Source organism: Cajanus cajan, chromosome 2 (assembly GCF_000230855.2).
Source record: "Cajanus cajan strain Asha chromosome 2, NIPB_CcT2T_4, whole genome shotgun sequence".
Classification (NCBI taxonomy): domain Eukaryota; kingdom Viridiplantae; phylum Streptophyta; class Magnoliopsida; order Fabales; family Fabaceae; genus Cajanus; species Cajanus cajan.
Window position 1 is genome coordinate 16,146,223 of NC_138518.1, and position 25,395 is coordinate 16,171,617.

At 34.5% G+C, this 25,395-nt stretch overlaps 1 protein-coding gene across 2 annotated transcripts; it reads right to left on the reverse strand.

Annotated features, from left to right (window-relative positions):
• Window positions 1-5,321: 5,321 nt before the first annotated feature.
• LOC109791073 (alpha/beta-Hydrolases superfamily protein) lies at window positions 5,322-25,188 on the reverse strand. 2 transcript variants are annotated; one of them, XM_083067972.1, is made up of 6 exons: window positions 24,667-25,188; window positions 20,017-20,053; window positions 6,645-6,881; window positions 6,516-6,563; window positions 5,922-5,981; window positions 5,322-5,828 (listed from the first exon to the last, which is right to left on the reverse strand). In XM_083067972.1, exons 1-6 carry the CDS (start codon window positions 24,981-24,983, stop codon window positions 5,571-5,573), a joined length of 957 nt encoding a protein of 318 aa, XP_082924098.1. In that variant the 5' UTR covers window positions 24,984-25,188; the 3' UTR covers window positions 5,322-5,570. The 2 variants fall into 2 exon arrangements, with proteins under 2 accessions (XP_082924098.1, XP_082924097.1); XM_083067971.1 differs by having other exon boundaries at window positions 5,322-5,981; window positions 24,667-25,186.
• Window positions 25,189-25,395: the final 207 nt, after the last annotated feature.

The following is a 25,395-nucleotide window of genomic DNA, read 5'->3' on the forward strand; positions in this document are numbered from 1 at the left end:
ATTCAATTGTCCCTTTAATTTCATGACTTTAGGACTGGAACATACTTTTTTAGTGCAATGGAATAAGCTCATAACAATGCATTTCACTTCCTCAAGAGTCTTTTATTATCATCCTTAACACATTCGAACTCACCTTTTTCGTTGAAAATCTCGTCCTCTGCAAATAATGTGAGTCTAACTTATTTTTCTAGGTATTGATGCACACTTAAAACATAACCCTATTTTCTTCCTATCAAACAATTCTTGGGCAGATAAGTGGCGAGTCCTTCTACTCCTCGTATCTTCCGGGTGACTAAACCCAAATCCATGTGAATTGGGTTCATGTTTCAAATTCCGGGAGTTATCTCACTGATAAAAGGCACATATTTTATTTGAAAATGCAACAACAAATTTATACGAATTCAATCCATCGTTGACCATAGATTTTTTATTTGAAATTTTGCCCCTACTATCAGCCTCTCCGTATATTGCATACTCCATATTTCAAGCTAGAGAGATAGCTTTATTAATTGCTTATGGTTGGTGAGTACGCACCCAACATCTAATTTTAGGCTTTAACCCATGCGGAAAATATCTAATGGCTTGTGGTACAACTAGGCAAAGGACTTAGGAGGACAAAAACTCAAACTCTTCAATAAATTCTACCATAGACCAGTTGTTCATATAGATTTTGAGTATTTATGTCCCGAAGCGGTCAAGCAACACCTCTTTTAACTTCTCCCACAAGAGCCCTATATCACCCTCCCATACAAGGTCAGCCCAACGTATTTTGAGGCTAAAACGAGTTTTGAAGTTAGACCTTTTTAAAATCAATAACAATAATTTACTATAATTTTATTTAAAATTTATTTTTCAAGCTTTTTGGGATGCAAAATCACTTAATAAGTTATTATAATCAATTTCGTTTAACATTTCCTTTTCAATTGATAATAAAGCTAATCCATTTAATCGTTGTTGAGACATTGTTGATCTTAAGTAAGTTTAGTTAGTAACATTGATAATTTAGGGCTTAATTTATTGGGCGAAAAAAGAATTAATAGGAAAGTGGGTAAATAACATTGAAAATTTGAGCTTGATTTAGTGGGGGAAGAGGAATTAATAGGAAAGTGGGCACGCTGATAATTTAGGACTTAATTTAATGGGCGGAAGAAGAATGAATAGGAAAGTGGGTAAATAACATTGAAAATCCAGGCCTGATTTAGTGGGGGAAGAGGAATTAATAGGAAAGTGGACCTAGTTTAAAGAGGAGAAAGAATAACAAGAAAATCAACAGTCACCCATAAAAAAAGGAACTTTCAGCAAAAAATTACAATACTAAGATCAAACCTCAGTCCTCACAATGCTGGACTTAGACAATGACTAACAAACCAAAGTTATTATTTTTACAATTAATTCATTAAGTTTTATAAGTAGAAAAATTATTTTGGGGGCCTAATGTTAGGGTTTGAGCTGCCTTATGCTTGGGCCGACCCTACTCCCATAGCACGGAAAACCAATGGACAACATGCCCTTCCATTAAGAATTGAGCAAGAGAAATTTTTGTTATGGTGGGATACCATGTACATGGAAATACATTTCTGCTTGGAAAATCCAATCACATGGGTCTGAACAATCAAAGGAAGGCAATTCAACCTTCCTAGCTACAAGTCAATAGTCATGATAAATGACTAAGAGAGTGGAGGCATATTAGCCTTGTGGGACTAATTCTCATCATTTGGTTTTAACCATTGAGTGATCATGGATCAAAATTTAGCATTTTCATAACATTCAGACTCATTTGCATGTGATTCCTTGATGATAGATTATTGGAGATTAGCAACCAAGGACTACTATTCCTGAAATTGGATATCCAAAGTTGTGACTTTAGATTCTAATACATCAACCTTAGAGACCATGTTGAGATATCAAGTAGGTCAAACCAATGTTAGGACCCTAGAAATATTAAAAATATTTTATTGAATAAAAAAAGAGAAACAAGTAGTAATATGCCTCCCTTTTTTTTCTCATAGCATAGGCTCTAAACAATTTCTTAAAGAATAACTTCCTTCTTTTAATGGAGAGTGAACCAGTATAAAACATTGTGTTAATCTGTCTCACCCTTTGCTCATTATCTTGCTTTAATTCTAATTCTTGTTCTAGTTCTTGAAATTAACTTAGCATGATTTTATAGTTGTTAAAAATATAACATTGACCTTTGTATGTAAATATTATTAAGTGATTCAAGAAGTTTTGTATGTGAAATTAAAGATCCAAAAGTTTAAAATTTCAAGAACTTATTTTCTAAGTGATTTTTGAATTCACCATTCTTGGGATAAATTTTTCACTATGTTAAATTGTTTTAAATCTATGAAAAAAAATCAAACAATAGTTCAACCCATTCCTTTCTTGGTGAGCTTTAAGAACTAATAGGCATGAATTTTACTAGCCAACTATTATAGTACTTTCCATTATATTTTAATTACGAAGAAAGCTTGAAAGATATATATTATATAACTAAATATAATTCATGTGAGAAAGATCAAAAGATCATTTGTAAGCTTGTCTCATCTCTATTATCAGTGTTGCATATAACTCCTATATTTAACATGTGAGTGTAACTTAGATAATCAACCCATATATACTAAATATGCACAATTATCTTGGATGAGAATACTTTTAGGAGATTTTTTTCAACAAAATTCTTTTAACTTAACTAATTCAATTTTTACTTATCATAATTATTAATGAATTAAATTTTAATACTTTAAAAATAAATTAATAAATAAAAATAATCATGTGCTACATTATAAATTATTTGTCATAAATCTAAAATATAATTTATGTTTTAAAAAAATATTTATACATTTTAAATATAATATATATCTATATATTCAAACATAATATATATTTATATATAGAGAGGAGGGTTATAATAACACTGGTGTAACTTTTACTAAGTATTACACCGCTTAATAACCTTATATTAAATGTGAATTTTATAAATCTAACCGTTAGATTGAAAGTTTGTCATTCTTAGAACATATATATAAAGTTTTATATTAACCCAAGATGATTTGATACTTCATTCTTATAAAACAAAATTGACGTAATATATACATTTCAAAACATACTAAAATATAAACACTTTAATTACTTTCAAGTTCTTATTCAATTTTAACAAAATTTGATAAATACTTAAAGTGATATGAATTTTCAATCTAATGGCTAAATTTGCAAAATTCATATTTAATATAAAATTATTGAGCGATGTAATACTTAATAAAAGTTATACCGATATTATTATAACCCTCCTCATATAAATATATAATTATTATAAAATTTAATTATATAATAAACCTTTAGTATGTGGATTTCACAGGCTAAAATATTAGTATAATACAATTATGAATATTCATTAGAAAATTAATAGTCAAAAATTTTAATTACCTCATAATTTGTTATAGGCATGCATGTATTTAAATGTGACCTTAACCAATGATTATGTGTTTACATCTATAGTATATTCCTGGAGTTGAATACATTTCTAGTGGACATCTTTTGGTCTTGTAAACTATATTCATGAGAAAAGAGAGAAAAAAAAATGGCTAAAAAGGAGAAAGAAACCTTTGAAGTGATACTAGTGAAAGATTTTTAAGGGCATAACACAAAGTGGTCCAATTTTAGATAGATAAATGGGACGGAACAAGAAAAGGATAAATAGAATAGAAAAAGAGAAGTGAAGAGAGTGATGTAAAAGGTTTGAAAACTGCAAGTAGCTTAAGAAATAAAAAGAGAAAATATAAATATAATAAGTGATATAACATAATAAAAAATATAAAAATAATAAATATTCATGAGAAATTTATAGTGATGAGATATACGCATACTATTTCTGCATTTTATTATCTACATCCTTATAAGAGGAGGGTTTTAGGACCTATTTTGGTTGGAAACTGATTCAGCATGATACTAAAAAGCCAAGGGAGCATAGAATGACTTGAGAGGACAAAGGCAAAAAGGGTAAAGTAGTGAAGAAATGAAGTCAAGGTTTTAGGGAGGTGGAGAGAACCATTTTGCCTCTATAATTGAGTAGAAATGAAGTATCATAGTGAATTTGAGTGAGACTCGTGAATTATTGGTGTAATTGGTGGTAGATCATACTTCATGTCAGGTCAACACCCATCAATTCCATAAGCCGATCAAGTAGTGCCTCAAATAATGTAAGCAATCTCCAATAATTCATAAATATACCTTTTTCCCCTTTTATTATCTTTCCTTAAATACCCCCTGCCTCCACCAATTTCCATTCCCGCCCCACCCACCTTCTATCGAGAAATACTTTTATAAATTACTAGAATTTTAATTTCTTTCTAAAATTTTTATCCAACAAACCAAATAATTCTTTTTTGACAACATTTAACCCAATAAGTCAAATAATAACTACCAAGATAAACTCTAGCATAATTACAGGCAATTTTGGAATCAAGCCTAACTCAACCTCAAAATTTAGCTTAAAATGTGAGGGTTACACCTCAATTATATTTTGATCATATCTACTTAAATGTGTCATCTCCAACACACATTTGCCGGGTCGATGACTAAATATATTGAATGCAATTGAACATCTGCAAATTACCAGATAGGAGACTAATAACAAGAGTCCTAATAAGACAAAAAAAAATTACTAAAATAAGAATATAATTACTAGGATAAAGTTGGACACCATTTTAGAATTTTAGATTTAAGCCTAACTTTATCCAAAATGCTAACTTGAGACATGAAAATAATGCTCAACTTATTTACACCACTAATTTGATCATATCACTAGTAAATATAAAATCTTCATTAGTGAATCTTGGTCATTATACATGCATGGCCCAAGATTGTTGTAATTAATTTTAATCAATTATATAAATAATCGATTATTTATATAATTGATTATAATCATAATAAAATTATTTTAATAAGTTTATTAATAAGTGATTTTAAAATGTTTTAATTTATTTGGATACAAAAAGAAAAAAAATTACAGTTAATCAGCTTAAAAGAAAAAAAAATCAAAATAATCAAAAACTTCACATTTTCAGCTTCATAAAAAAAATTTATTTTACATAGGAAAAAAACTGTTTATATATTTCAGCTAGTTTCCCAAATAACCTAACAAACTTTTTCACAAACAGCTTTTTTCCAATAAAAACAACTGAAAAATAGGAAAATAGTCCTTCCCAAACACTCAATTAATGTCTGCTGTTCCAGGAAGCCTTAATTTCTTTTCATGTTTCCTTCGGTGAATGAGGAAGACAAGGATAAACCTAAAGCAAAACATCTGAGGCACATGAAAATTACCAAAAACAAATTATCTTAATGATTGCATTTAGATCAAGCTGTTGATTTTACAGGCCATACAAATGCATATTGCTTTCAATCATTTAACATACAGCTGAATTATGGACCTAAGGGAGGAATGGAAACAGAGAACTCACTCAATATATTCATTTAGAAGTGGCATCATTACCTAAAGAGAGGAATTAGATTACCTGCCAAGTGGATACGAGCAGATAAATTATTCTGGATACAGTTCCTGTGAGAGACTACCAAACTAACCCCTTTCTTCTTCTAAACCTATCAACATGGTCTGTGCTCATACGAGATTTTTCTGGTTTGTTTGGTTTTTTAGACTTCTCAAGACGACTATCTAAACTGTTTCTAGAAACCTCAGGGATTTCTGTAGTCACTTCTGAAGTACCGGAAGTTCCACTTTCAGATTCTTTGCTAGATTTGCCTTTATTCTCAGATTCTACAGTATCCTTTTTAGAACCATTTGCAGTTGCTTTAGATTTTCCAATTGTCTGTACAAATTTCTTTAGATGTTTAATGAATTCTGGGTAAAGCTCAAGATTACAATGTCCACCACCACTTACCCACAAGGGTTCGTACTTTACCTTGCAAAGCTCCCAGAGCTGCTTCCCATGGGACACATCCACAACTTCATCTGCTGTCCCCTGTCCATGGAAAAATTATAATCATCACTATATTTACCAACTTTTGAAGGAAAGACCAATAAAAAGAACACTGAAAACAAATAATCGGTAAGAAAAGAATACATGGTGAATGGAAATGGTCTTAATGATAGTGTAAATCAATGGAGTTTAAATTTGGCACCTTACTAGCATTAAAAAAAAATTCATTGATAGTAAACAAGTAATTCATGGTAATAACTAAGGATTTTTTCATCTGCAGTGGAAGTCTTTTATAGCGCTTCTCAAAGAAGGTACCAACACATGGTTTACTGTTACTGTAAGTGTAAAACGTGTTGCACTATCCAAGGATTAAATCTAACAAGAGCAAGTCGACCAAATTAAGCAGGTTATTGCGAAATATAAAAGCATTGATTTGGGTGGTTGACTTAAATGACATCTGAAGCCAGAAAGAAAACTAGATGCATTACCAACAAAGGCAAAGGAGATGGACATTTTTCCCCAAACGAACACAATAAATTCAAGTTTTGTTGGGGGTGAGGGGAGAAAGTCACTTACATGTATAACCAAAACAGGACATTTGACAGCACCAACTTTATCAATATTCTGGATAGAAGAAAAACAAACCATGTAAATATCCATATAATGAATGACACAAATTGGAACACAAATGGTAAAAAAGTCTACCTTGTAAATATCAAACCAGTATGTCCGTTTTACAGGGTATAGTACTCTAAGCCCAGACATAATTGGACTATGCAGGACAACACCTCTCAAATCTGGTATCCGTGAAGCAAGATCAAGAGTGGGACCACTCCCAACAGATTGACCATACAATATCAATTGCTCATCTTTCACCCCGTATTGCTCTTTTAGGCATTTATATGCGGCATCAATATCTGCGTAGGTATTACATTCAGTTGGCTGTTTCAACATACAAAAAGGATGACTGTTAACTCACAAGCAATAATGTCACTCTGAAAGAACCATCAACAACACCATATTATTCAGCATAAAATATTGGTAGCCAGTAGCTCACTCTATAAATACATAGAAGTTTCTTATTCAATGCAGATAAACATAAAGTCGTTGATCCCAGACTGCTTATAAATCCACATTTTGCTATAAAACTTGGTAGAATTTGGGCCTTGGACCAAATAAACCCTAAAAGGCTAAAACTGAAATAGAAGTTTCTTGTTCAATGCAGAATTGCATATAAACTTATAGTGATTGATCCCAGACTGCTTATAAATCCATATTTTGTCATAAAACTTGGTAGAATTTGGGCTTTGAACCTACTCAATTTTACAAAACCAACTTATATGTTAAGAATTACCCGAGATTTATAAGCACTATTTAATTTTTATCTCTAGTCAATATAAGACTATATCCACCCCCTTACATCTATCATAATGAAGGTGCATGAGCTGCATATCAAGGCATGGCAAGGGTGTCTGCAGTTAACGAGGCATTCCAACACACTCCTTCATGCCTAGGGATGCCTGCAGCATGCCATTGCAGATGTTCCAACAAGGGATTTGTGATGAGCTCCAAAACCAGTTGAAGACTAAATTTTGGTGAAATGCTCGAGTGAAAAAGCACTCAGCAGGCCAGATATTTATATCAATTCAAGAGTAAAATACACTTAAGTACACAATCAAGGGAAGTAAATACGAAAACTGATAGATATGAACAATACTAATGGACCTGAACAGTCAGTTATCTCCTAATACTAGTCAAGCCTCATTTCCAACAAAACTATTCAAACAGTTCAAGTAATGTCCTTTTCCATTCAAAAAAAAAAAAAAAAAAAAGCTGTTAGAATTAAGAATTATGGAATTGTTGTGCTATGTTAGGACTCTGGAATCTTATTAAGTAGTGCTCTTATTAGCGAGGGCTTGCAATAGTAACAGTACATTAGTATTTCACCAAATGATGGGTATAAATAAGAGTCAATGTTTTGTATTATAACCCAGCACATATAAATATAATATCAGATTATCTAGATTATCTTTATTCTCTTTAAACTTTATTCTACCTAAAAACCTCAACACAATGAATACTATATGTTGACACAACTGAAATCAATATTTAAAGTACAAAATAGACAAGTATTTACAAATTGAGATGCATCCTATTAAGCTGAAAACAAAGAGTGAACTTTCACTGTTGACATAAAGTTGGGAGATATTACATGCAAATATACTTATCAAAAGTTCACATGCAAATAAAGAGAAGCTGACTGCCTGCCTACCACCATAGCAAGTATTGGTTGTATTAGCATGCTTGGTTTGGTTCTATGTCGGTGTAGAACCAAAATAACGTCAAAAGAAGGTTTAACGCAGAAGTTTGTATTGGTAGCTTTCAATTTTCATGCACACATTATATAACAGAAAAAGCTAAACCCTAAACATTATATAACAGAAAAAGCACTAGATGCCACAAGCATAATGATCCTGCAGGTTCCATAATTTAAGGCTAAATTATATTTAGTCCCTCAATTTATTTTTAGGATTTAATTTAGTCCTACTATTTTTAAAAGGTTCAATTTGATCTTTTAATTTTCAAAGAATATTTAATATTTTCCTTCCATCCAAATTGATACTAACAACGTTAACGAAATCAAATGAAAGAACATTGAATATTTTTTGAAAATTAAAGAACTAGATTGAACACTTTAAAAATAAAGGGATCAAATTGAAGATTTTAAAAATAGTAGGACAAAATTGAATAAAAATTTATTTAACAATTTTTTGCTTAGATAAATTTGAAATTTCTTTTACTTACCTTAAAAAGATCATGAATGACAAAAAATTGAGTACTTGGAATTAAAAAAATATATATGAAAAAATGAAGGAGTTATCTAATAAAAAAGATTATTAAATAGGTAGGAAAAAAATCAAATTTATCTAAACAAAAAAATGTTACATAGATTTTTGTTCAATTTAGTTCCTCTATTTATGAAATGTTCAATTTGTCCCAACTATTTATAAATGATTTTCAATTTGGTCCTATAATTTTCAAATGATGTTCAACGTTATCCTTTTGTTCAATTTTATTAACACGTCAATTTGGATAGAAAGATAACATTGAACATTTTAAAAAAATTAGAAGACCAAAATGAACCATTTAAAAATAATAGGACTAAATTGAATCTTAAAAATAAATAGAAGACTAAAAGTATAATTTAACCATAATTTAAAGATCCAAGTTTTCAATCAAAAGTGTGAAACATTAAAATACATGTTAGTTATTCCTTCAGAAGAGTCAATAAGAACTCCCGTAAAAGTACATCATATGCCAATGTGATAACAAGTTACTTCTATCAATGAAACTTTGCAAATTCATGATGACAAACACTGTTGACAGCTATTAATGCAACATACAAGTCATTTGAAAACACCAAATTTCCTAAGATGGGTAATAATAAATTTCAGTAGAAACAACTCCGTGAGAATTGGCAACAACCTGACAGCTTACCAAAATGTAATAGGCTTTCTAGATTAGAGTCGGATGAAACATATAGCCTCAACAGCAAATCAAGTTCAACAGATTTTTGAAACCCAGAGTCAATCTCACATATGGCAAAACACAAAGATTTTTGCCGAAGCTTGGGCTCTAAATGATTAATCATCTGGATAAGCTAGACATGGTCCTAAAAGCTTTTAGGGACCGAAAACAGTTAGAGCTTCTTCCAAGATCAAAAGTGGTTTTAAAGGATACCAGCCTTATGACAAATGATCCACTTTGGAAGCTCATAAATGGTAAAATTCAACTATAAAAGTTGTTTTTGTGATTGACAACAAATAATTTTAGCAAAGTAACCTTCATTACCAATATTTGGACCTTGAATCCTTTAAACTATTGTATAAAGTAGAACCTTGCAGTCAGCTGGATGATTTTAGCCAAGTAGCCTACACACTTGAATATATCATAAGTTTCTTTTAGGCAAAAAGCAGAAAAAGGTTGAAAAATGTCAAAGCTGCAAATAGGCACCAACTGTTTGAAGGAAACATTAGCAATCGTACTTTAAAATAAATAAATAAATTCAACTAGATTGAGAGGTTCCCATAGATATTTTTATGGTAGGGGCACATCTACTTTTGGAGGATCTGTTAAGTTCTGCACTCTGCAAACTCGGCCATGAAGTACTTGAGGCTAAATTTTGAAAATGAAAGGGGTGATAGAGAAAAGAGAAGGGAATGAAATAAACCAGAAAAAACCTAAATCTAAACTCTAAATAATCTTCAATTTTTGTAGGACTCAATTCCAACTGAAAACTTAGTTACCCATGCAAATACATTCAAGAAATATAAATTAATCCAAATCCTGAAGAACTAAAATCTAAGTGTTAGATCTTTTTATGTAAGGTGATTCCATTCCATAGTTGTCACGTCAATACTGAATAACAGCAGGGAGCATCCAATCCCAAAGTGAGACATGATAGCATGATGACCACTATACCAAAGATTATGTATGCCAGATAAACAATTTATACTACACACATGTAAAATAACCCCAAAAGTAAAATCATCTTGTTCATTAACAAGTCAATAAAAAAGAAAAGTCAAGGAGATCATAATAGAGTAGGTCTCAGAGCACATTGTGCAGACCTGAAAAAAAGGAGAGAACAAAGGATGGTGTTGCTGCAAAGATTGCAAAATGCAGAGTTGCCTGAAAATGGCCAGAAAGTCAGTGGGTTGCTAGAAAATGATGGATTCTGCAGCTCAAATCATGAACTGACAGAAAAACGGCTACTGGAAAAAGTGGTAAAAGTGGTGGATTGTTTCTAAAGCTCAAACTAGTTGGGAGTCATAACAGAATTTACAAAATCAAACTATAAAAGGGAGGAGACTCAGGCTCGAACCCTTAAAAATACATTTGACCACAAAGAAAATTACCAAAAAATATCCTCAAAAAACTAGGTGGGAGTGGGAACAAGAAAAAAGGGAGGGCAAAGCTCTTTTAATTAAAGGACCAACTGCAAAACCAAACAGTGGGAGTGAAGCTAAACAGTGGCAAGTGACTGGAACGGAAATGTGACTATACAGTATCTAAGACTGGTGACAGAGCTAGAAGGTTTGAGACGAACAAGAGACTAGTACAGGTCATAGCCAACATAAGTAACAATCGGAATGATTATCAACAGGAAGAGAAATAGCCAATAGTATGATTCTCTTGTGAGAAAGAAGTCACACCAGAAGTCAACGCATGTAGTCATGATTAGTATGACTCATTAATGTAAAAGAACATAAATTGAAGTATATGCTTGTTTTGGATCACTCACTCTCCCTCTCAATGTTGAGTTAAACAATGACCAACACAGTAGATCAGCACCAATACACACCAAACCTGGTTAGAGATGTCAAAGTGGGTTGAACCAAGTGGGTCAACCCACTTAACCCACCAAAACAGGTTGGATATTTCAATCCATCAACCCACATAAGTGACATAATCCTACCCGTATAACCCACCAACCAACTCAATGGGTCAAGCAGCGGGTTGGGTTGGATTGACCCACCACCAGGTTAGAGCTTTTTATATATATATAAATTTAGTTAACTACTATTTTATTGGACATAATTTTTTATGAAATATTATGGATTTTATGTTAGTATTTGTTTTACTCTATATTTATTTAACTCATGATGATAATTTTTCCATAAGATATTGTGCTAAGAAAACTTAGTAAGATAATATCTTATAATTGTGACATTATGCTTATCTCATTAATATTTATTTACTTATTTTAATTATTTAATAGGTCAATTTATGAGTCATTCATTTTTTATAATTATTCTTTTTTATTTTTCAAAATTTTGGCGGATCAACCCACCACAAACTTGGTTGAGATTTTTAACCCAATCCTAAAACAGGTCCAACCCAACCCGGTTTTTAGCAGGTTGAGTTGACCTGTTTGACATCCCTAAACCTGATAACAAAAGAATTCAAACAAGTCACTAACAATGAAGAAAGACAGATTGAACTATGCTGAAGCAGTTCAATATGTCAACTCAGGTCGCACTAAGAGGTAGTAAGGCTGAATATGGATAGAAAACAAGACAAATTCATTCAAGACCAGTGACAACCAAACACATCCTTAGAGAGTAGGAGGTCCCAAGTGGGCACAAGTTCCATAGAGCAAGCAATGCAAAAAGGCGATTGGATTGCAATGTTTGTGGGATTTGGGTGGTTGACCAATCTTGATACAAGGGATGAGCATGACACAAGTCAGCTTGCCAACTTAACCAATCCCAATGTCGATTTTGAGAGGTTCAAATTTTGCACATGATGTAATTTGAGGATGAGTTTAGATTATATCGCTTCAACTCAATTTGGTGTCCTATATTCTCGTAAAAAGTATAAGTTTTTGAACAATTGTGCATTAATAATAAAACTCTTTGATTTAATAGATAATATTTTGTATAACATATTATATTTATAAGTATATTGTTCGTTTTAAAATATATATTATAAAATATACCTTGATTAAATTTTGTACTTCATTTATTCTACAATTTAACTATAGATAATTCAGTTTTTGCACCAATTGTGTTTGGCTCTTCCTTTTGTGTCTTTAGAGTGTCTATCACACTTATGCTATGAGTAAGGTATAACTAGTCCTTCCCAAACACTTGTAAACACTTTTGGTCAATTGAAAATTGAGATTCAAGAGAGCTTGTGAGTTTTTCTTTGTTCTTGGAGTAGAACTTGGTTTTAATCAAGGATCTCATTCCTATGCAGCGAATCCTCATCCAACTTATCCATCCATGAGTTATTGTTGCATCTATTTCATCTCTAAACTTATTCTGCTTTTGATTGTTTGTTGCAATTGTTTTGATTTGACGAAATAATTGTCAAAAACGATCAAAATTCGAGATTCATGGATTTGGATCACAACATTACGTTAGAACACTTTGTTATTGTGAAAAATGAGAACAATGGACATAAACCATTGAATCTTATTGGATCGTTTAAGATTAAAAGATCAATGTTGATAGGACTATTGGTTGAGTGCTTTAGTTAATTAGTTAGAGGAAAGTTAGTCAATTAGTTGTTATTCAGTTAGTGAGTCAAGTGGCTGATGTATATAAATAGGAAGAGGGGTTGAAAGGGGCATTATTCATTGTATGGGAAACAGTAAAGGAATTGGGAGAGACTCGGACCTCTCAAAAGTCCAGGAGTGTTCATTTCATTGTCCTTGCCCTGTTCTTGAATCTGAAAAGTGAAAACCACATTGGGGCCAAGATTAAGAACTAGGTTTCCTAATAAATCCATTCCTTCGTTTCCATCTTAGCTATTCACATTGAGGACAAGCTGAATGTTTAGGGTGAGGTGTTGATAGGTCTGTTACTTTAGGACCTTAGTTCATTAGGCTGAGATAGTTAGAAGATACAAATAAGGTCTGTTTCTTTAAATAGGAAGCGGAGTTGAGAAGAAGGGTAGTCATTTGGGTGGCATAGAATTGGGACTGGGGAAAGGCCTGAATCTCTCAAATATCCAGGGAATATTTTGCAAAGATACACACAATCAATAAAGAAATTATGTATTTCTTCCATTTTTGATCAGTTTCTATCAAATGCAAATGACTTTCTAAAATGATAAACACACATATATAGAGAGAGAAAGAGTATAAGAGAGGAACTTAGTTATTGTGAGAAATGAGAATACTTAATTACAACCATTAAATAACAATCGACAATTTAAATTGCATATTTAATTATTAATATCAAGTGATTTTCTTTCTTTTAAATTAAAGATCATGCAAAATTTGTAATTGAATATGCAATTTAATTTTTTAACTTTAATACAATAGTTGTAATTAAATGTTCTCATTTCTCAAAATGAGATGAGAGTGTTCTCACCTAATACATACATACACACACACACACATATATATATATATGAAGAAGGATCAAATTACTCAATTGCACTTGGTAAAGTTACTTTCCCTCAATAATGGTGTGTGTTGAATTTCAAAAATCCACCTGTTAAATTAAAAGATTTTAATGCATAGATCAGGTTTACAAGATTTTAAAAAACTTAAAAATCATTTGATACTTCATTTCATTAATTTAAATTGACAGGTAATCATAAAAACATTTTATACATTGATTTGCATCTATATAACAAAGTATTATATGGTTTACAATTTTTTTTAAAATTTGTAAACTTAATATATACATTAAGAACTTTTAATTTAACAATTGGATCATTGATATTCAACATACATCATGAGTTATTGAATGGAGTAACTTTACCAAATGTTGCTCTTGGAATATTTCGATCCCTCCTCTGTGTGTATGCCTATCTATCTATCTATCTATTTATATATATATGAGGAGGGATCCGTTTACTTTAGGAGTAAGTCTGCAAAATTTTAAAAAATTTGAAAATCATTTGATACTTCATTAATTCATTTTACGCATTATTTGAATTAATAAAATGAAGTATCAAATAGTTTTCAAATGTTTTAAAAATTTGCAGATTTGGTCTATGTATTAAGAACTTTAAATTCAACGGTTGGATCGTTGAAATTTGATGTAGAACATGTGTTATTGAACAGAATAAGTCAAGGTAGACTTATTTCTGGAGTAAACAGATCTCTCTCTCTCTCTCTCTCTCTCTCTCTCTCTCTATATATATATATATATATATATATATATATTAGACATTTAGATTAAAGAACATTAAAAAGTTGTGTAGAGATACAATGTCAGGCCCCATAAAATAGCTAGCCCAGTCCAACTCAGCCATGGGCCATGGGTATGGAAGACATATAATAGGAGAAATAAAAAATATTAGTAGAAGGGGTAAAAGGGGAATTTATGCAAGGAGGGAACGTGGAGTTAGTTACGTTTTGGGTGGATTCTCATTTTAGAGGGAGGAGGAAAGAGAAGGGGACAGTTTTTGGGTATTCCGTTAGTAGTGGGTCAGGAGCTGTGCTCTGTGGGTATTGCAGATTCTATCTCTGTAATACATTTCGTTTTCAATAATACAGTATCTTTCAATTTTATTTCTTGGTCTCTGACAATTGGTCCGACCTGCCGGATCCGTTGCCTGAGTCATCAACGAAAGAGTTTATGCCCAAAGGACGTGGAGGAACCTCAGCAGCGATGGACGGTCGTGTAAGCTTGTTGGAGGTCACGGTGCAGAATTTGGCGGAGAACCAGGTGAAAGCCCAATCGGAGTTGCAGAGTCTAATGAATAAGATGATGGAGGAGATGAGGCAAATGGAAGTTCGTTTGTCACGAGGCTCAGGTGGGAATGTTTCGAATGTTGGGTCGTCGGGTTCGAGTGAAAGTGGGTCGCATAATCAAAGTCCCTTGGAGTTGCAAATATTATCCGAATTTCGATCAGCTGTGAAGAAGGTGGAGCTTCCGAGTTTCGATGGCAGTGACCCCGGTGCATGGATATCAAGAGCAGAGACGTATTTTGAAATTCAGGAAACTCGACCTGAGTTGAAGGTGCGTTTGGCTAAGATTTGTATGGAGGGATCCACTGTGCATTGGTTCAATCTTTGGTTTGACAGTGAATCTGAACCATCTTGGGAGGGTCTTAAAGTAGCATTACTGCGGAGGTTCGGAGGAGCGTTCGTTGAGAATCCTTTTGAGAGTCTTGCAGAGTTACAACAAGAGGGAACAGTGACCTCTTATATTGAGGAATTTGAGTACTTAACTTCTCAAGTCCCTAAGATGCCAGAGCAACAATTTATGGCCTATTTCATGCATGGTCTTCGAGCAGAAATTAGGAGGAAGGTCAGAATACATAAACCTGACAACAGGGTGAGAATGATGGAGCTTGCAAGGGCGATTGAGGCTGATTTGCTCGAGGAAACTCACTTAAAACCCTTATATAAGAGGGGTTTGGGGGTAGTTGATGGGAGTCAAAATCGTACTCTGTTTTCTCGTGGTGGAACAGAGTATTCTGCAATGTTAAAATCTGGAGGAAACTTAGGTGGTCAGCAAAGGAGGGAATTTCGTCATGATGAATCAAAGAATAAAGGCTCTAGTGTAAGCAACACAAGTACCGGAGAGAGGCGATTTGGTGGTGGTAGGGATCGTGGGGTGCGTCACTTATCTTATGGAGAATTAATGGAAAGGAAACAAAAAGGGTTATGTTTTAAATGTGGTCAAAACTTTCACCCAATGCATCAATGTCCTGAGCGTCAACTGAAATTAATTATTGTGGATGAGGAGCAGTTAGAAGGTGGGGAACATGAAGTATTGGCCTTAGAAATGGAGGAGCAGCCACCAGAGGAGCTTACTTGTTCGCTCCTTAGTAGCTGTAATGTAGAAAAGAGGACTGATTTTCAACCTAAAACCATGAAGATCAAGGGGATGGTTAAAGGCGTTCCTGTGATCATTTTAATTGATAGTGGAGCTTCACATAATTTTGTTTCTTCAAGGGTGGTGGATTCTTTGGGGTTGGATTATGGGCAGACTACAATTGCAAAAGTAACACTGGGGGATGGTAACAAAAAAAAAGTGCAAGGACGTTGTAATGGAGTATTGGTGGAATTGGATGAGTTGCAGATAATCATTGACTCTTATGTTTTTGATGTAGGGGATGTGGATTTGATTTTAGGTGTGGAGTGGTTGGCTACTTTAGGGAAAGTAACTACTGATTGGAAGAAACAAATTATGGAATTTAATTATGAGGGGAAGAAGATACAATTGAAGGGAGAAGTCAATCTTGGGAGAGTATTTGAGTCTTTGTTTTGCTTTCTAAATCAGGAGGTACAAGAGATAAATGGGGTGATGTGGCCTAGTAATATTCAAAAGGCAAAAGGATGTGAAGGTGAAGGATTGACGGATGAGCAGGAGGGAAGGCTGCAACGTATTTTGCAAAATTTTTCAGAAGTGTTTTTAGAGCCTAAAGGCTTACCTCCTAAGAGGACCAAAGAGCATGTGATTGTTTTGAAGCAAGGGGCTGAACCTGTGAATGTGAGACCATATCGATATCCGCATTATCAAAAAGAAGAAATAGAAAGGCAAGTGGATGAATTATTGAAGTTTGGAGTCATTAGGCCTAGCACAAGTGCCTATTCAAGCCCGGTGATATTGGTAAGAAAAAAAGACCATACTTGGAGAATGTGTGTTGACTATAGGGCTCTTAATAAAGAGACTATACCTGACAAGTATCCTATACTTGTCATAGAGGAATTGCTTGATGAATTGAATGGAGCTTCTTATTTCTCTAAGCTGGATCTAAAGTCAGGGTATCATCAAATCCGGGTAAGAGAAGAAGATATTCCTAAAACTGCTTTTAGGACTCATAATGGCCATTATGAATATCTTGTGATGTCTTTTGGGTTAATGAATGCACCAGCAACCTTTCAATCCTTGATGAATGATGTGTTCAGGCATTGTTTAAGGAAGTTTGTTTTGGTGTTTTTTGATGATATATTAGTGTATAGCAGAGATTGGGGGTCTCATATCCAACATTTGGAGCATGTGCTGTCTTGTTTAAAAGAACATGGCTTGGTAGCGAATAAAAAGAAATGTCATTTTGGCAGGAAGACAGTAGAATATTTAGGCCATGTAATTTCGGAGGATGGAGTTGCAATGGACCCGGAAAAGGTGAGAAGTGTTTTGGAGTGGCCCGTTCCAAAAGGGGTAAAAGGTGTTAGGGGTTTCTTGGGATTGACCGGGTATTACAGAAAGTTCATTAAAGATTATGGCAAAATTGCTAAACCTCTAACAGATTTAACAAGGAAGGAAGGATTTCATTGGGGGGAACAAGCTCAAACGGCTTTTGAGAGGCTAAAGAAGGCTATGACAGAGGCACCAGTTTTGAGGCTACCAGATTTCACAAAAGAATTTGTGATAGAATGTGATGCTGCAGGAAGAGGGTTGGGTGCTGTTTTGATGCAAGAGGGTCGACCCGTGGCCTATTTTAGTAAATCTCTTTCTGAAGGAAATTTGGCAAAATCGGCTTACCACAAAGAGCTCATGGCACTAGCTTTGTCAATTCAACATTGGAGACCGTATCTTTTAGGGAGACATTTTAAGGTTTTTTCTGATCAAAGGAGTTTGAAACAATTGTTGGGGCAGAGAATTTCTACCCCTGATCAACAATGTTGGCTCACTAAATTGTTGGGCTATGATTTTGAGGTGATTTATAAGCCTGGTCCTCAAAATAAAGCTGCAGATGCTTTGTCTAGGAGTAAGGAAGAAGTGGAATTACAAGTTCTGGTTTCTAAACCAGAATGGTTGGACTCAAGTATGGTGCAAGAAGAAATTCATCATGATTCTTACTTGCAAGGGGTGGTTTCAGATTTGCACAAAGACCCCACATCTAGGCCTGGATTTTCTATAAAACATGATATTCTTTTCTATTATGGCAGGTTGGTCATTTCAGCAAATTCTTCTTGGATTCCAATTCTCTTACATGAGTTTCATAGCACACCTACGGGTGGTCATTCTGGCTACTATAGGACGGACATATAGAAGATTGGCTGAAAATGTTTATTGGTGTGGCATGAAGAAGAGAGTTCAAGATTTTGTTAAAGAGTGTGACATTTGCCAACGACAGAAATACCAAGCTCAATGTCCATCTGGGTTACTGCAACCATTAGATATCCCAGAACAAATTTGGGAAGATGTAAGCATTGATTTTATTACTGCTCTCCCTAAGTCCAAGGGACTTGATACCATACTAGTTGTGGTGGATCGACTCTCTAAATATGCTCATTTTCTTTCCCTTCGACATCCATTTACAGCTAAAACAGTGGCTGATTTGTTTGTGAAGGAAGTGGTAAAATTGCATGGGATTCCCAAGTCTATAGTCAGTGACAGGGATCCCCTTTTTCTAAGTCATTTTTGGACTCAATTATTCAAATCCCAAGGCACCAAGCTTAGGATGAGTTCTTCTTATCATCCAGAAACTGATGGCCAAACAGAGATTATTAACAAGTGTTTGGAAACTTATCTCAGGTGTTTTTGCTCTGAACAGCCTAAGACTTGGGTCAATTGGTTGCACTGGGCAGAATGGTGGTATAACACCACTTTTCATGTCACGACAGGGGTCAGTCCTTTTCAAGCAGTATATGGCAGGAAACCTCCTACATTGGTGCAGTATGTTACGGGTGAAACCAAAGTAGAATCAGTTGAGAAGGAGCTTATTGATAGGGATGAGGCACTTAGACAGTTACGGTATCATCTACAGCGAGCTCAAGGACATATCAAGAAGTATGCAGATAGGAAAAGGAGTCATCACTCCTATGAAGTGGGAGATTGGGTTTTTCTCAAGCTAAGACCACACAAACAACAAAGTTTGGCACAAAGAATTAATCCTAAATTGGCTGCTCGGTTCTATGGGCCTTACCAAATTGAGAAGAAGATAGGGGCGGTAGCATATCAGTTAAAGCTTCCTTCACATTCCAAAATTCATCCCATTTTTCATATTTCTCAACTCAAGAAAGCTGTTGGCAACTACCAAGAGGCCGTGGACTTACCTGCAGGTTTGGAAGCGGAAGTGTTTGAGAACATTACACCTGAGCAGATTTTGGCAGTTCAACAAAGACAGAAGAATGGGGTTCTTGTTCCATACTGGTTGGTCAAGTGGTGTGGGAAACCTGTTGAGGAGGCAACTTGGGAAGAAGCATTTACTATTACCAATCAATTTCCTGATGTACGCCTTGAGGACAAGGCTATTGTTGAAGGAGAGGGCAATGTCAGGCCCCATAAAATAGCTAGCCCAGTCCAACTCAGCCATGGGCCATGGGTATGGAAGACATATAATAGGAGAAATAAAAAATATTAGTAGAAGGGGTAAAAGGGGAATTTATGCAAGGAGGGAACGTGGAGTTAGTTACGTTTTGGGTGGATTCTCATTTTAGAGGGAGGAGGAAAGAGAAGGGGACAGTTTTTGGGTATTCCGTTAGTAGTGGGTCAGGAGCTGTGCTCTGTGGGTATTGCAGATTCTATCTCTGTAATACATTTCGTTTTCAATAATACAGTATCTTTCAATTTTATTTCTTGGTCTCTGACAGATACATCTTAATTCCATTGATAGAGTGATAGACATGGATGGGCAGAAAATTTAGTCTACTAACCTTTCCTGTTGACTGTCCATACCCAGAGTAATCATAACTGTATAAGGAAAAGTTGTTAAAATAAGTCAATCACAAATGAAGTATTAACATCAAAGGAGATATTTAAAGACAAAATGGGAATATTTCATACGTGACAATTGAGAATAAAAATGTGCACTTTTAAATTCATGTAATTTGTAACCTACTGAACTATAATTAGCTAAGAACCAAAAGAGAACTTTATTTTTTATATTCGCGTTTAGAGAGATTCAAGACATATATACTGAGGAAGATAAATGAATTTGCGGTATGGAATAGCAAACTAATGAAGAATAAAACAAAATTGAAGAAAATTACAAGCTATGATTTGCTTTATCGAAAGCATAAGCCATAGACAACATACACACAAACACCAAATCCCAATAAATGATTAAAAAGTGTGCATATAATATAATACTCGTGCTTCCATAAAATTTATTTAAGTTGGTCTACTGTCCTTCGTATCTTTTGGGCCTATTTAGGAGGAGGAGGAGGAGATAGGAGGGAAAGGTTAGGGGAATGTAATATCACTAATATCAATGAATGCACAATTACTAAAGGGTGACACCAATTAGTAAACAAAAAGATCACTTAAATTATCATTATACCATTTTTTACATTTACATATTCTTTTATTCTCTCTGTTTTCACTTTTATCTTATCCTCTAACAGAAAATATATACTACATACATAATTAATAAACTTAAAAATAAAAACAAAAACAAAAAAAAAACTAAGTGTATATTTGATACACTAAAAAAAATAATCGTTAGAAATGAGCTAAATAAGCTGTGCTTAAGCTTTATATTTTTCTAACAAGTCAAACCCAAACATTCAATTTGGCCGATTTAAAGAGCCAAACTTGAGCACCACATCTTTTTTTGTCAGCCTAGCTTAAACTTCAAGTGTTTGACTCAATTTGAGTCATTCCCACTCACACCCGTAGTCACATGTACACAAATATCAATTTCCCCTAGTGTATCCTGTAATTGAAATTGTCTCATGAATGAGTTAAAGATAAATAACGATTGTTTCATAATAAAATATCACAATAGAAAGTTCTAGCATAATCTAATTCTAGTAACATTTTCCCCTAGCATTTTTCTCAAAATATTACAGTCTTCACAAGAGTATTGTTTATTGGTTTATGATTTAACTTTGGAAAAGTAACGTCTATAGTAACATAGTTGTCTGTTAAATAACACTTTGCTTGAATCCAAAACAAATTTGCCAATAAATTTTCTTTTCCTACATATCATTTTAGCCTTATACATCATCTTTCTAGAAGATATACCAATTGCAAAATGCGAAATAAATACTAAAATCAGAGCTAGTTGTGTGTGTATTGTGGCCCAAAGCCATTACATCTCAATGAGTTTTGCTATGAATAACTCTGACAATAAATTAAAGAGCAGAAATTGAAAACATAATACCATAGCAATAGTGTGTCACTTTCATACTGACCATGGTATATATATAGATTCCACCTCTCCTGGTAACAATTAATAATATACAATCCCCACATTGTAAATACAGAAAAATAAGCTAGCATATTTTAAACATTGTCTTTTGTTCACTTTTTTTTTTCATTTGATTTTATATTTTCCAAATTCCATATAACAAATGAGCCATGTCCCATTATCTTACAAACATTTTAATAAATGAATCTTTTAATAAGAAATATCCCCATCTAAAATATCATCCAGCCTTTTTACTTTATTATAAAACACCGACCTGAGAAAATGAGAGAAAGTTGACGCAAGGGAGAGAAAATCTTGGTGAGAATTACAAAGGAGAGAGGTTGTGTGGCCTAACTCCTAAGAGAAGTGAGAAAAGTAGTAAAACCAATAGATATGATGGACAAACCATGAATATTTCCCATTAGGATCCGGTCAAAACCCTTGAGTGGAGAGCCACGAAGCAATATTTGGAATTTGGAGTAACATGATGAGTTGTTCCTGAATTCAGATCTGATGCAAGTAAGGAAAGACCCTCTGGAGAAGTAAGTAGTTCTTGAGCTGATCTTTCAAAATCACAGGGCAGATCCAGCCTTGAAAAGTCACAAAAGCAAGTGAGTGGAGGAAAATGCATGGAGAGAAGTTATTACTAGGATAAGTGGACTGTGAAGCAATTGTTGGACGAAGTAGATCAAAATAGGGATTGTCACCTGTATCAGAGAATCAAACATAGGGATAATGAATGAGGTTTAGTCGGGATAATGAACAGGGGAGCATGCAGAATGGCCTAAGCTCCATGGATTAGGACTAAATCCATAGATTTGAGAATATTCATTGGGAGGATACCCATGAGATGAGTGGTAATAACATAGTGGCAAGGCATCAACCCTGTTTTACGACAGACTTGGTGCTCAATGAAACCCCTACAACCAAAACAACCCCCTTGGCCTCTGTCACAGCTAAACAGGCTACCTCCACCATGAAAGGAACCATGTCATCCACCATACTACCAAATCCAGCTTCTCTAAAGTAAGAAACTCACTTTGTAGAGGATAAAGTAATAAATCTTAGTTGTTGGTTAGAAAATCGACAGTTAATATTCTGTGCATATGCATAACGAATCATGGTTGTGTTGCGATATCAACCATTTATTTTCTCATCAACAACTGAGATTATTTATTTTACCATGCTCACTATAGAAGAGCCTAATTCCAATACTACCATAGTAACTTCATCATATGGATATACTGTGAAAGGTATAATGCAAATTAGAAGGAAACTGTAACTGTGAAATTGGACCGGGTGTTTGTGGAGCTGCTGCTGGAGTTGAAGAGAGATCAAAACCTAGAGTAAGGTTGATTGAAAGTGCATGAGATAGTGCCTAGAACAGCTTTCTAGCTCTTCTCAACTCGTCCTCCTGATCAAACATGATCAAATCTACTGCTCACCACCGCAATGAAAATATCAAATTTTGAATTTGAATCTGAATCTGAAAGGTAGCTTTGTTGATTCCACTCAAGAAAGTTTTTTTCATCTAGTTTGATAAAGTGGAAAACAAAACTAGTACAAAAAATGGAGCACAATTTTCTAGAAAATGAAATCGGCATTGATGGGAAGCCATGGTACCGGGACCAAAATCAGCTTCAATACCATATTACAAAACAGTGAGCCAAGAAAGCAAGGGAAAGTAGAAGAAAGAGAGTATTTCACAGCACTGATATTCTATTCAGTACTGTCGAAGCGTTCAAACGTGTCATCTCTGACGTAGGGACAGAAGTTTATGTAGTAATGAAGCTGTAACTGCGTTGTAGATCCAGCTACAACAGACTGTAACAAATCACAATATCAAACTACAACTAACAAACTAACAGTAACAGCACATAATAAAACTGCAACAAACTACAATAATAGACTGCACCTAACAAGCTTAACAGTATCAGAACATGGAATAGTAACAACACATAATACTGTTAGTGTATACTAACATGTTATGACATACATAGGACAAATACCAGCATCACAAATTAAAAAAATAATCATAAGCTTGGTCAATAAAAAACAATATCAGGCCAACTTCTAAAACATATGTCAGCATCCGAGCTGAGATAGCAAGTTCCAATTTCCTAGTTACTAATCACTATGACACACAGTGAGAGAGTGAAGCTTCGTATAACCCAAAAACTCAAAAAGTTCATCACACATGGAAAGAAAAGTAATCCACCCAGAGGCACATGCTATAACTCCAGAGCAGCCTAATCTCCGAAGACAAAGAAGCTTCAGCTCTTCAGAATAGCAAAGCTAAAGACACACAAGACCTGGCAACAGGACTTTCGAGTTTCAACACAACACAGACAGATAACAGGTAAGCCTCAAGCCTCGATCCACTCAAAACTTTTCCTTTTTCAGTATTACCTTCTATGCCAAAAATCATCTAAACAGAAAAAGAATGTCCCTTTAGCACTCAGCAGTTAAATTTTCTACCACTGTAGCTTCCTTCTCTAGAAAAAGTTAAACCCCTCCTTCATCTTTAACATCACCGCCGTCATTTTGATTCAGCAACTACCCTTTACCCCAACAAAACCGAATCTTCCTTGAATCACCTTTTTCCCTCAAACCCATCACAGAAACACTATTACCATTACCAATTCCAATTCCAAGCACAAAACAATACCATTAAAAACACGGAAGAGCAAGACCAAGCAATCGGAAAAAAAAGAAAAAAAAAATCTCCAGATGCCTAATTTAACATAATAATTATTTAAAAAGAATACCTCAACACTTTAATTAGCTAAAACATAAAAGTTAAAAAAATAAATAAATAATAAAAAAAACCCATTAAACACATAACATTCTCATTCCTCCATCCACGACCCTCACAGACAACAATTAATTCAAACAACATTCAAACTAAAACCAAACACAGCAACATCAGCATCAAGCTTGAAAAACCAACAACTCGTTAGTCTGAATACTAATCTAAGCAGTACCCAACTCGGTTTCCTTATACAAGTTCTCTGGTTCGAATCTTGTGAACGGAAAAAACGTTATTATGAGGGGAGACCCTACTAATGATAATAAGCCAAGTTTCCCAATCTGGTGGATACTTTGTACCAATTAAAAATAAAAAATCAAGCTTAAAAAATGAAATAAAAAATAAAATAAAAAAAAGAAGTACCCCATAACATTGAGACGAAGCCTATTGCTCAATTCCACGAAGAGTTCAAACATTTGGCCCAAATCCGCAGCATTACCGTGCGAGTAGAGCATGGTGCAGGTGGGCCTATGGTACTTAACGTACACCGCCACGATTTCGTTACCTCGGCGCGTGCGAAGCTTCAGCACGTCCACGTTCTCCTTCATCGGCACCTCGGGAATGGCGAGCCGCGCCGCCGCCGCCGGAGACTCCGCACCGGCCGCCGCCACCGTGTAGGACGGCGGCTGTGGCGGGAAGAAGGCGAACTTGGCGGCGATTGAGGAGGTGACTCCGCCCATGGCGGCGATGATTCATAAAGTCCGCGCGTGACGGCGCTGTGGTGGCGGCGCGTGGGTTCGGAAAACGGTGGCGTTGGGTGTTACGTTGGTGCGGGTGGTGGAGAGTATTATATTGTGTGAGTTACTTTTTTGAATTTCAACTTTGAGAGAGCAAGTGAGAGAGAAGAAAGAGACTATTCAGTGTTGTGGTATTTGTCGACTCGGTTTTGCTTTTATTGCTTTATTATTATTATAATACGTCGGATGGATAACAACAACAACGTATATATATTTTTTTTTCTGGAGTATATCTCCTCACTAGGTTGGAGGCACCTCAAAAAGTAGGATAGCTGACCCCAAAATTTAACACGACTGCATACATAAAGCAAAATTGGAATCCTAACTTTGCTTAAGTGTAGATTAACCCTTACCA

Bases quoted from the DNA above. Each gene is read 5' to 3' on its own strand.
- LOC109791073 (XM_083067971.1), bottom strand. From the start codon at position 24,983: ATGGGCGGAGTCACCTCCTCAATCGCCGCCAAGTTCGCCTTCTTCCCG. The intron at 20,054-24,666 runs GTACTTCTTTTT...TTCCTTATACAG, and splicing joins CTTCGTCTCAATGTTATGGG to TTATGATTACTCTGGGTATG. The intron at 6,564-6,644 runs GTAGACTTTTTT...TCTTCTATCCAG, and splicing joins ACTGGTTTGATATTTACAAG to AATATTGATAAAGTTGGTGC.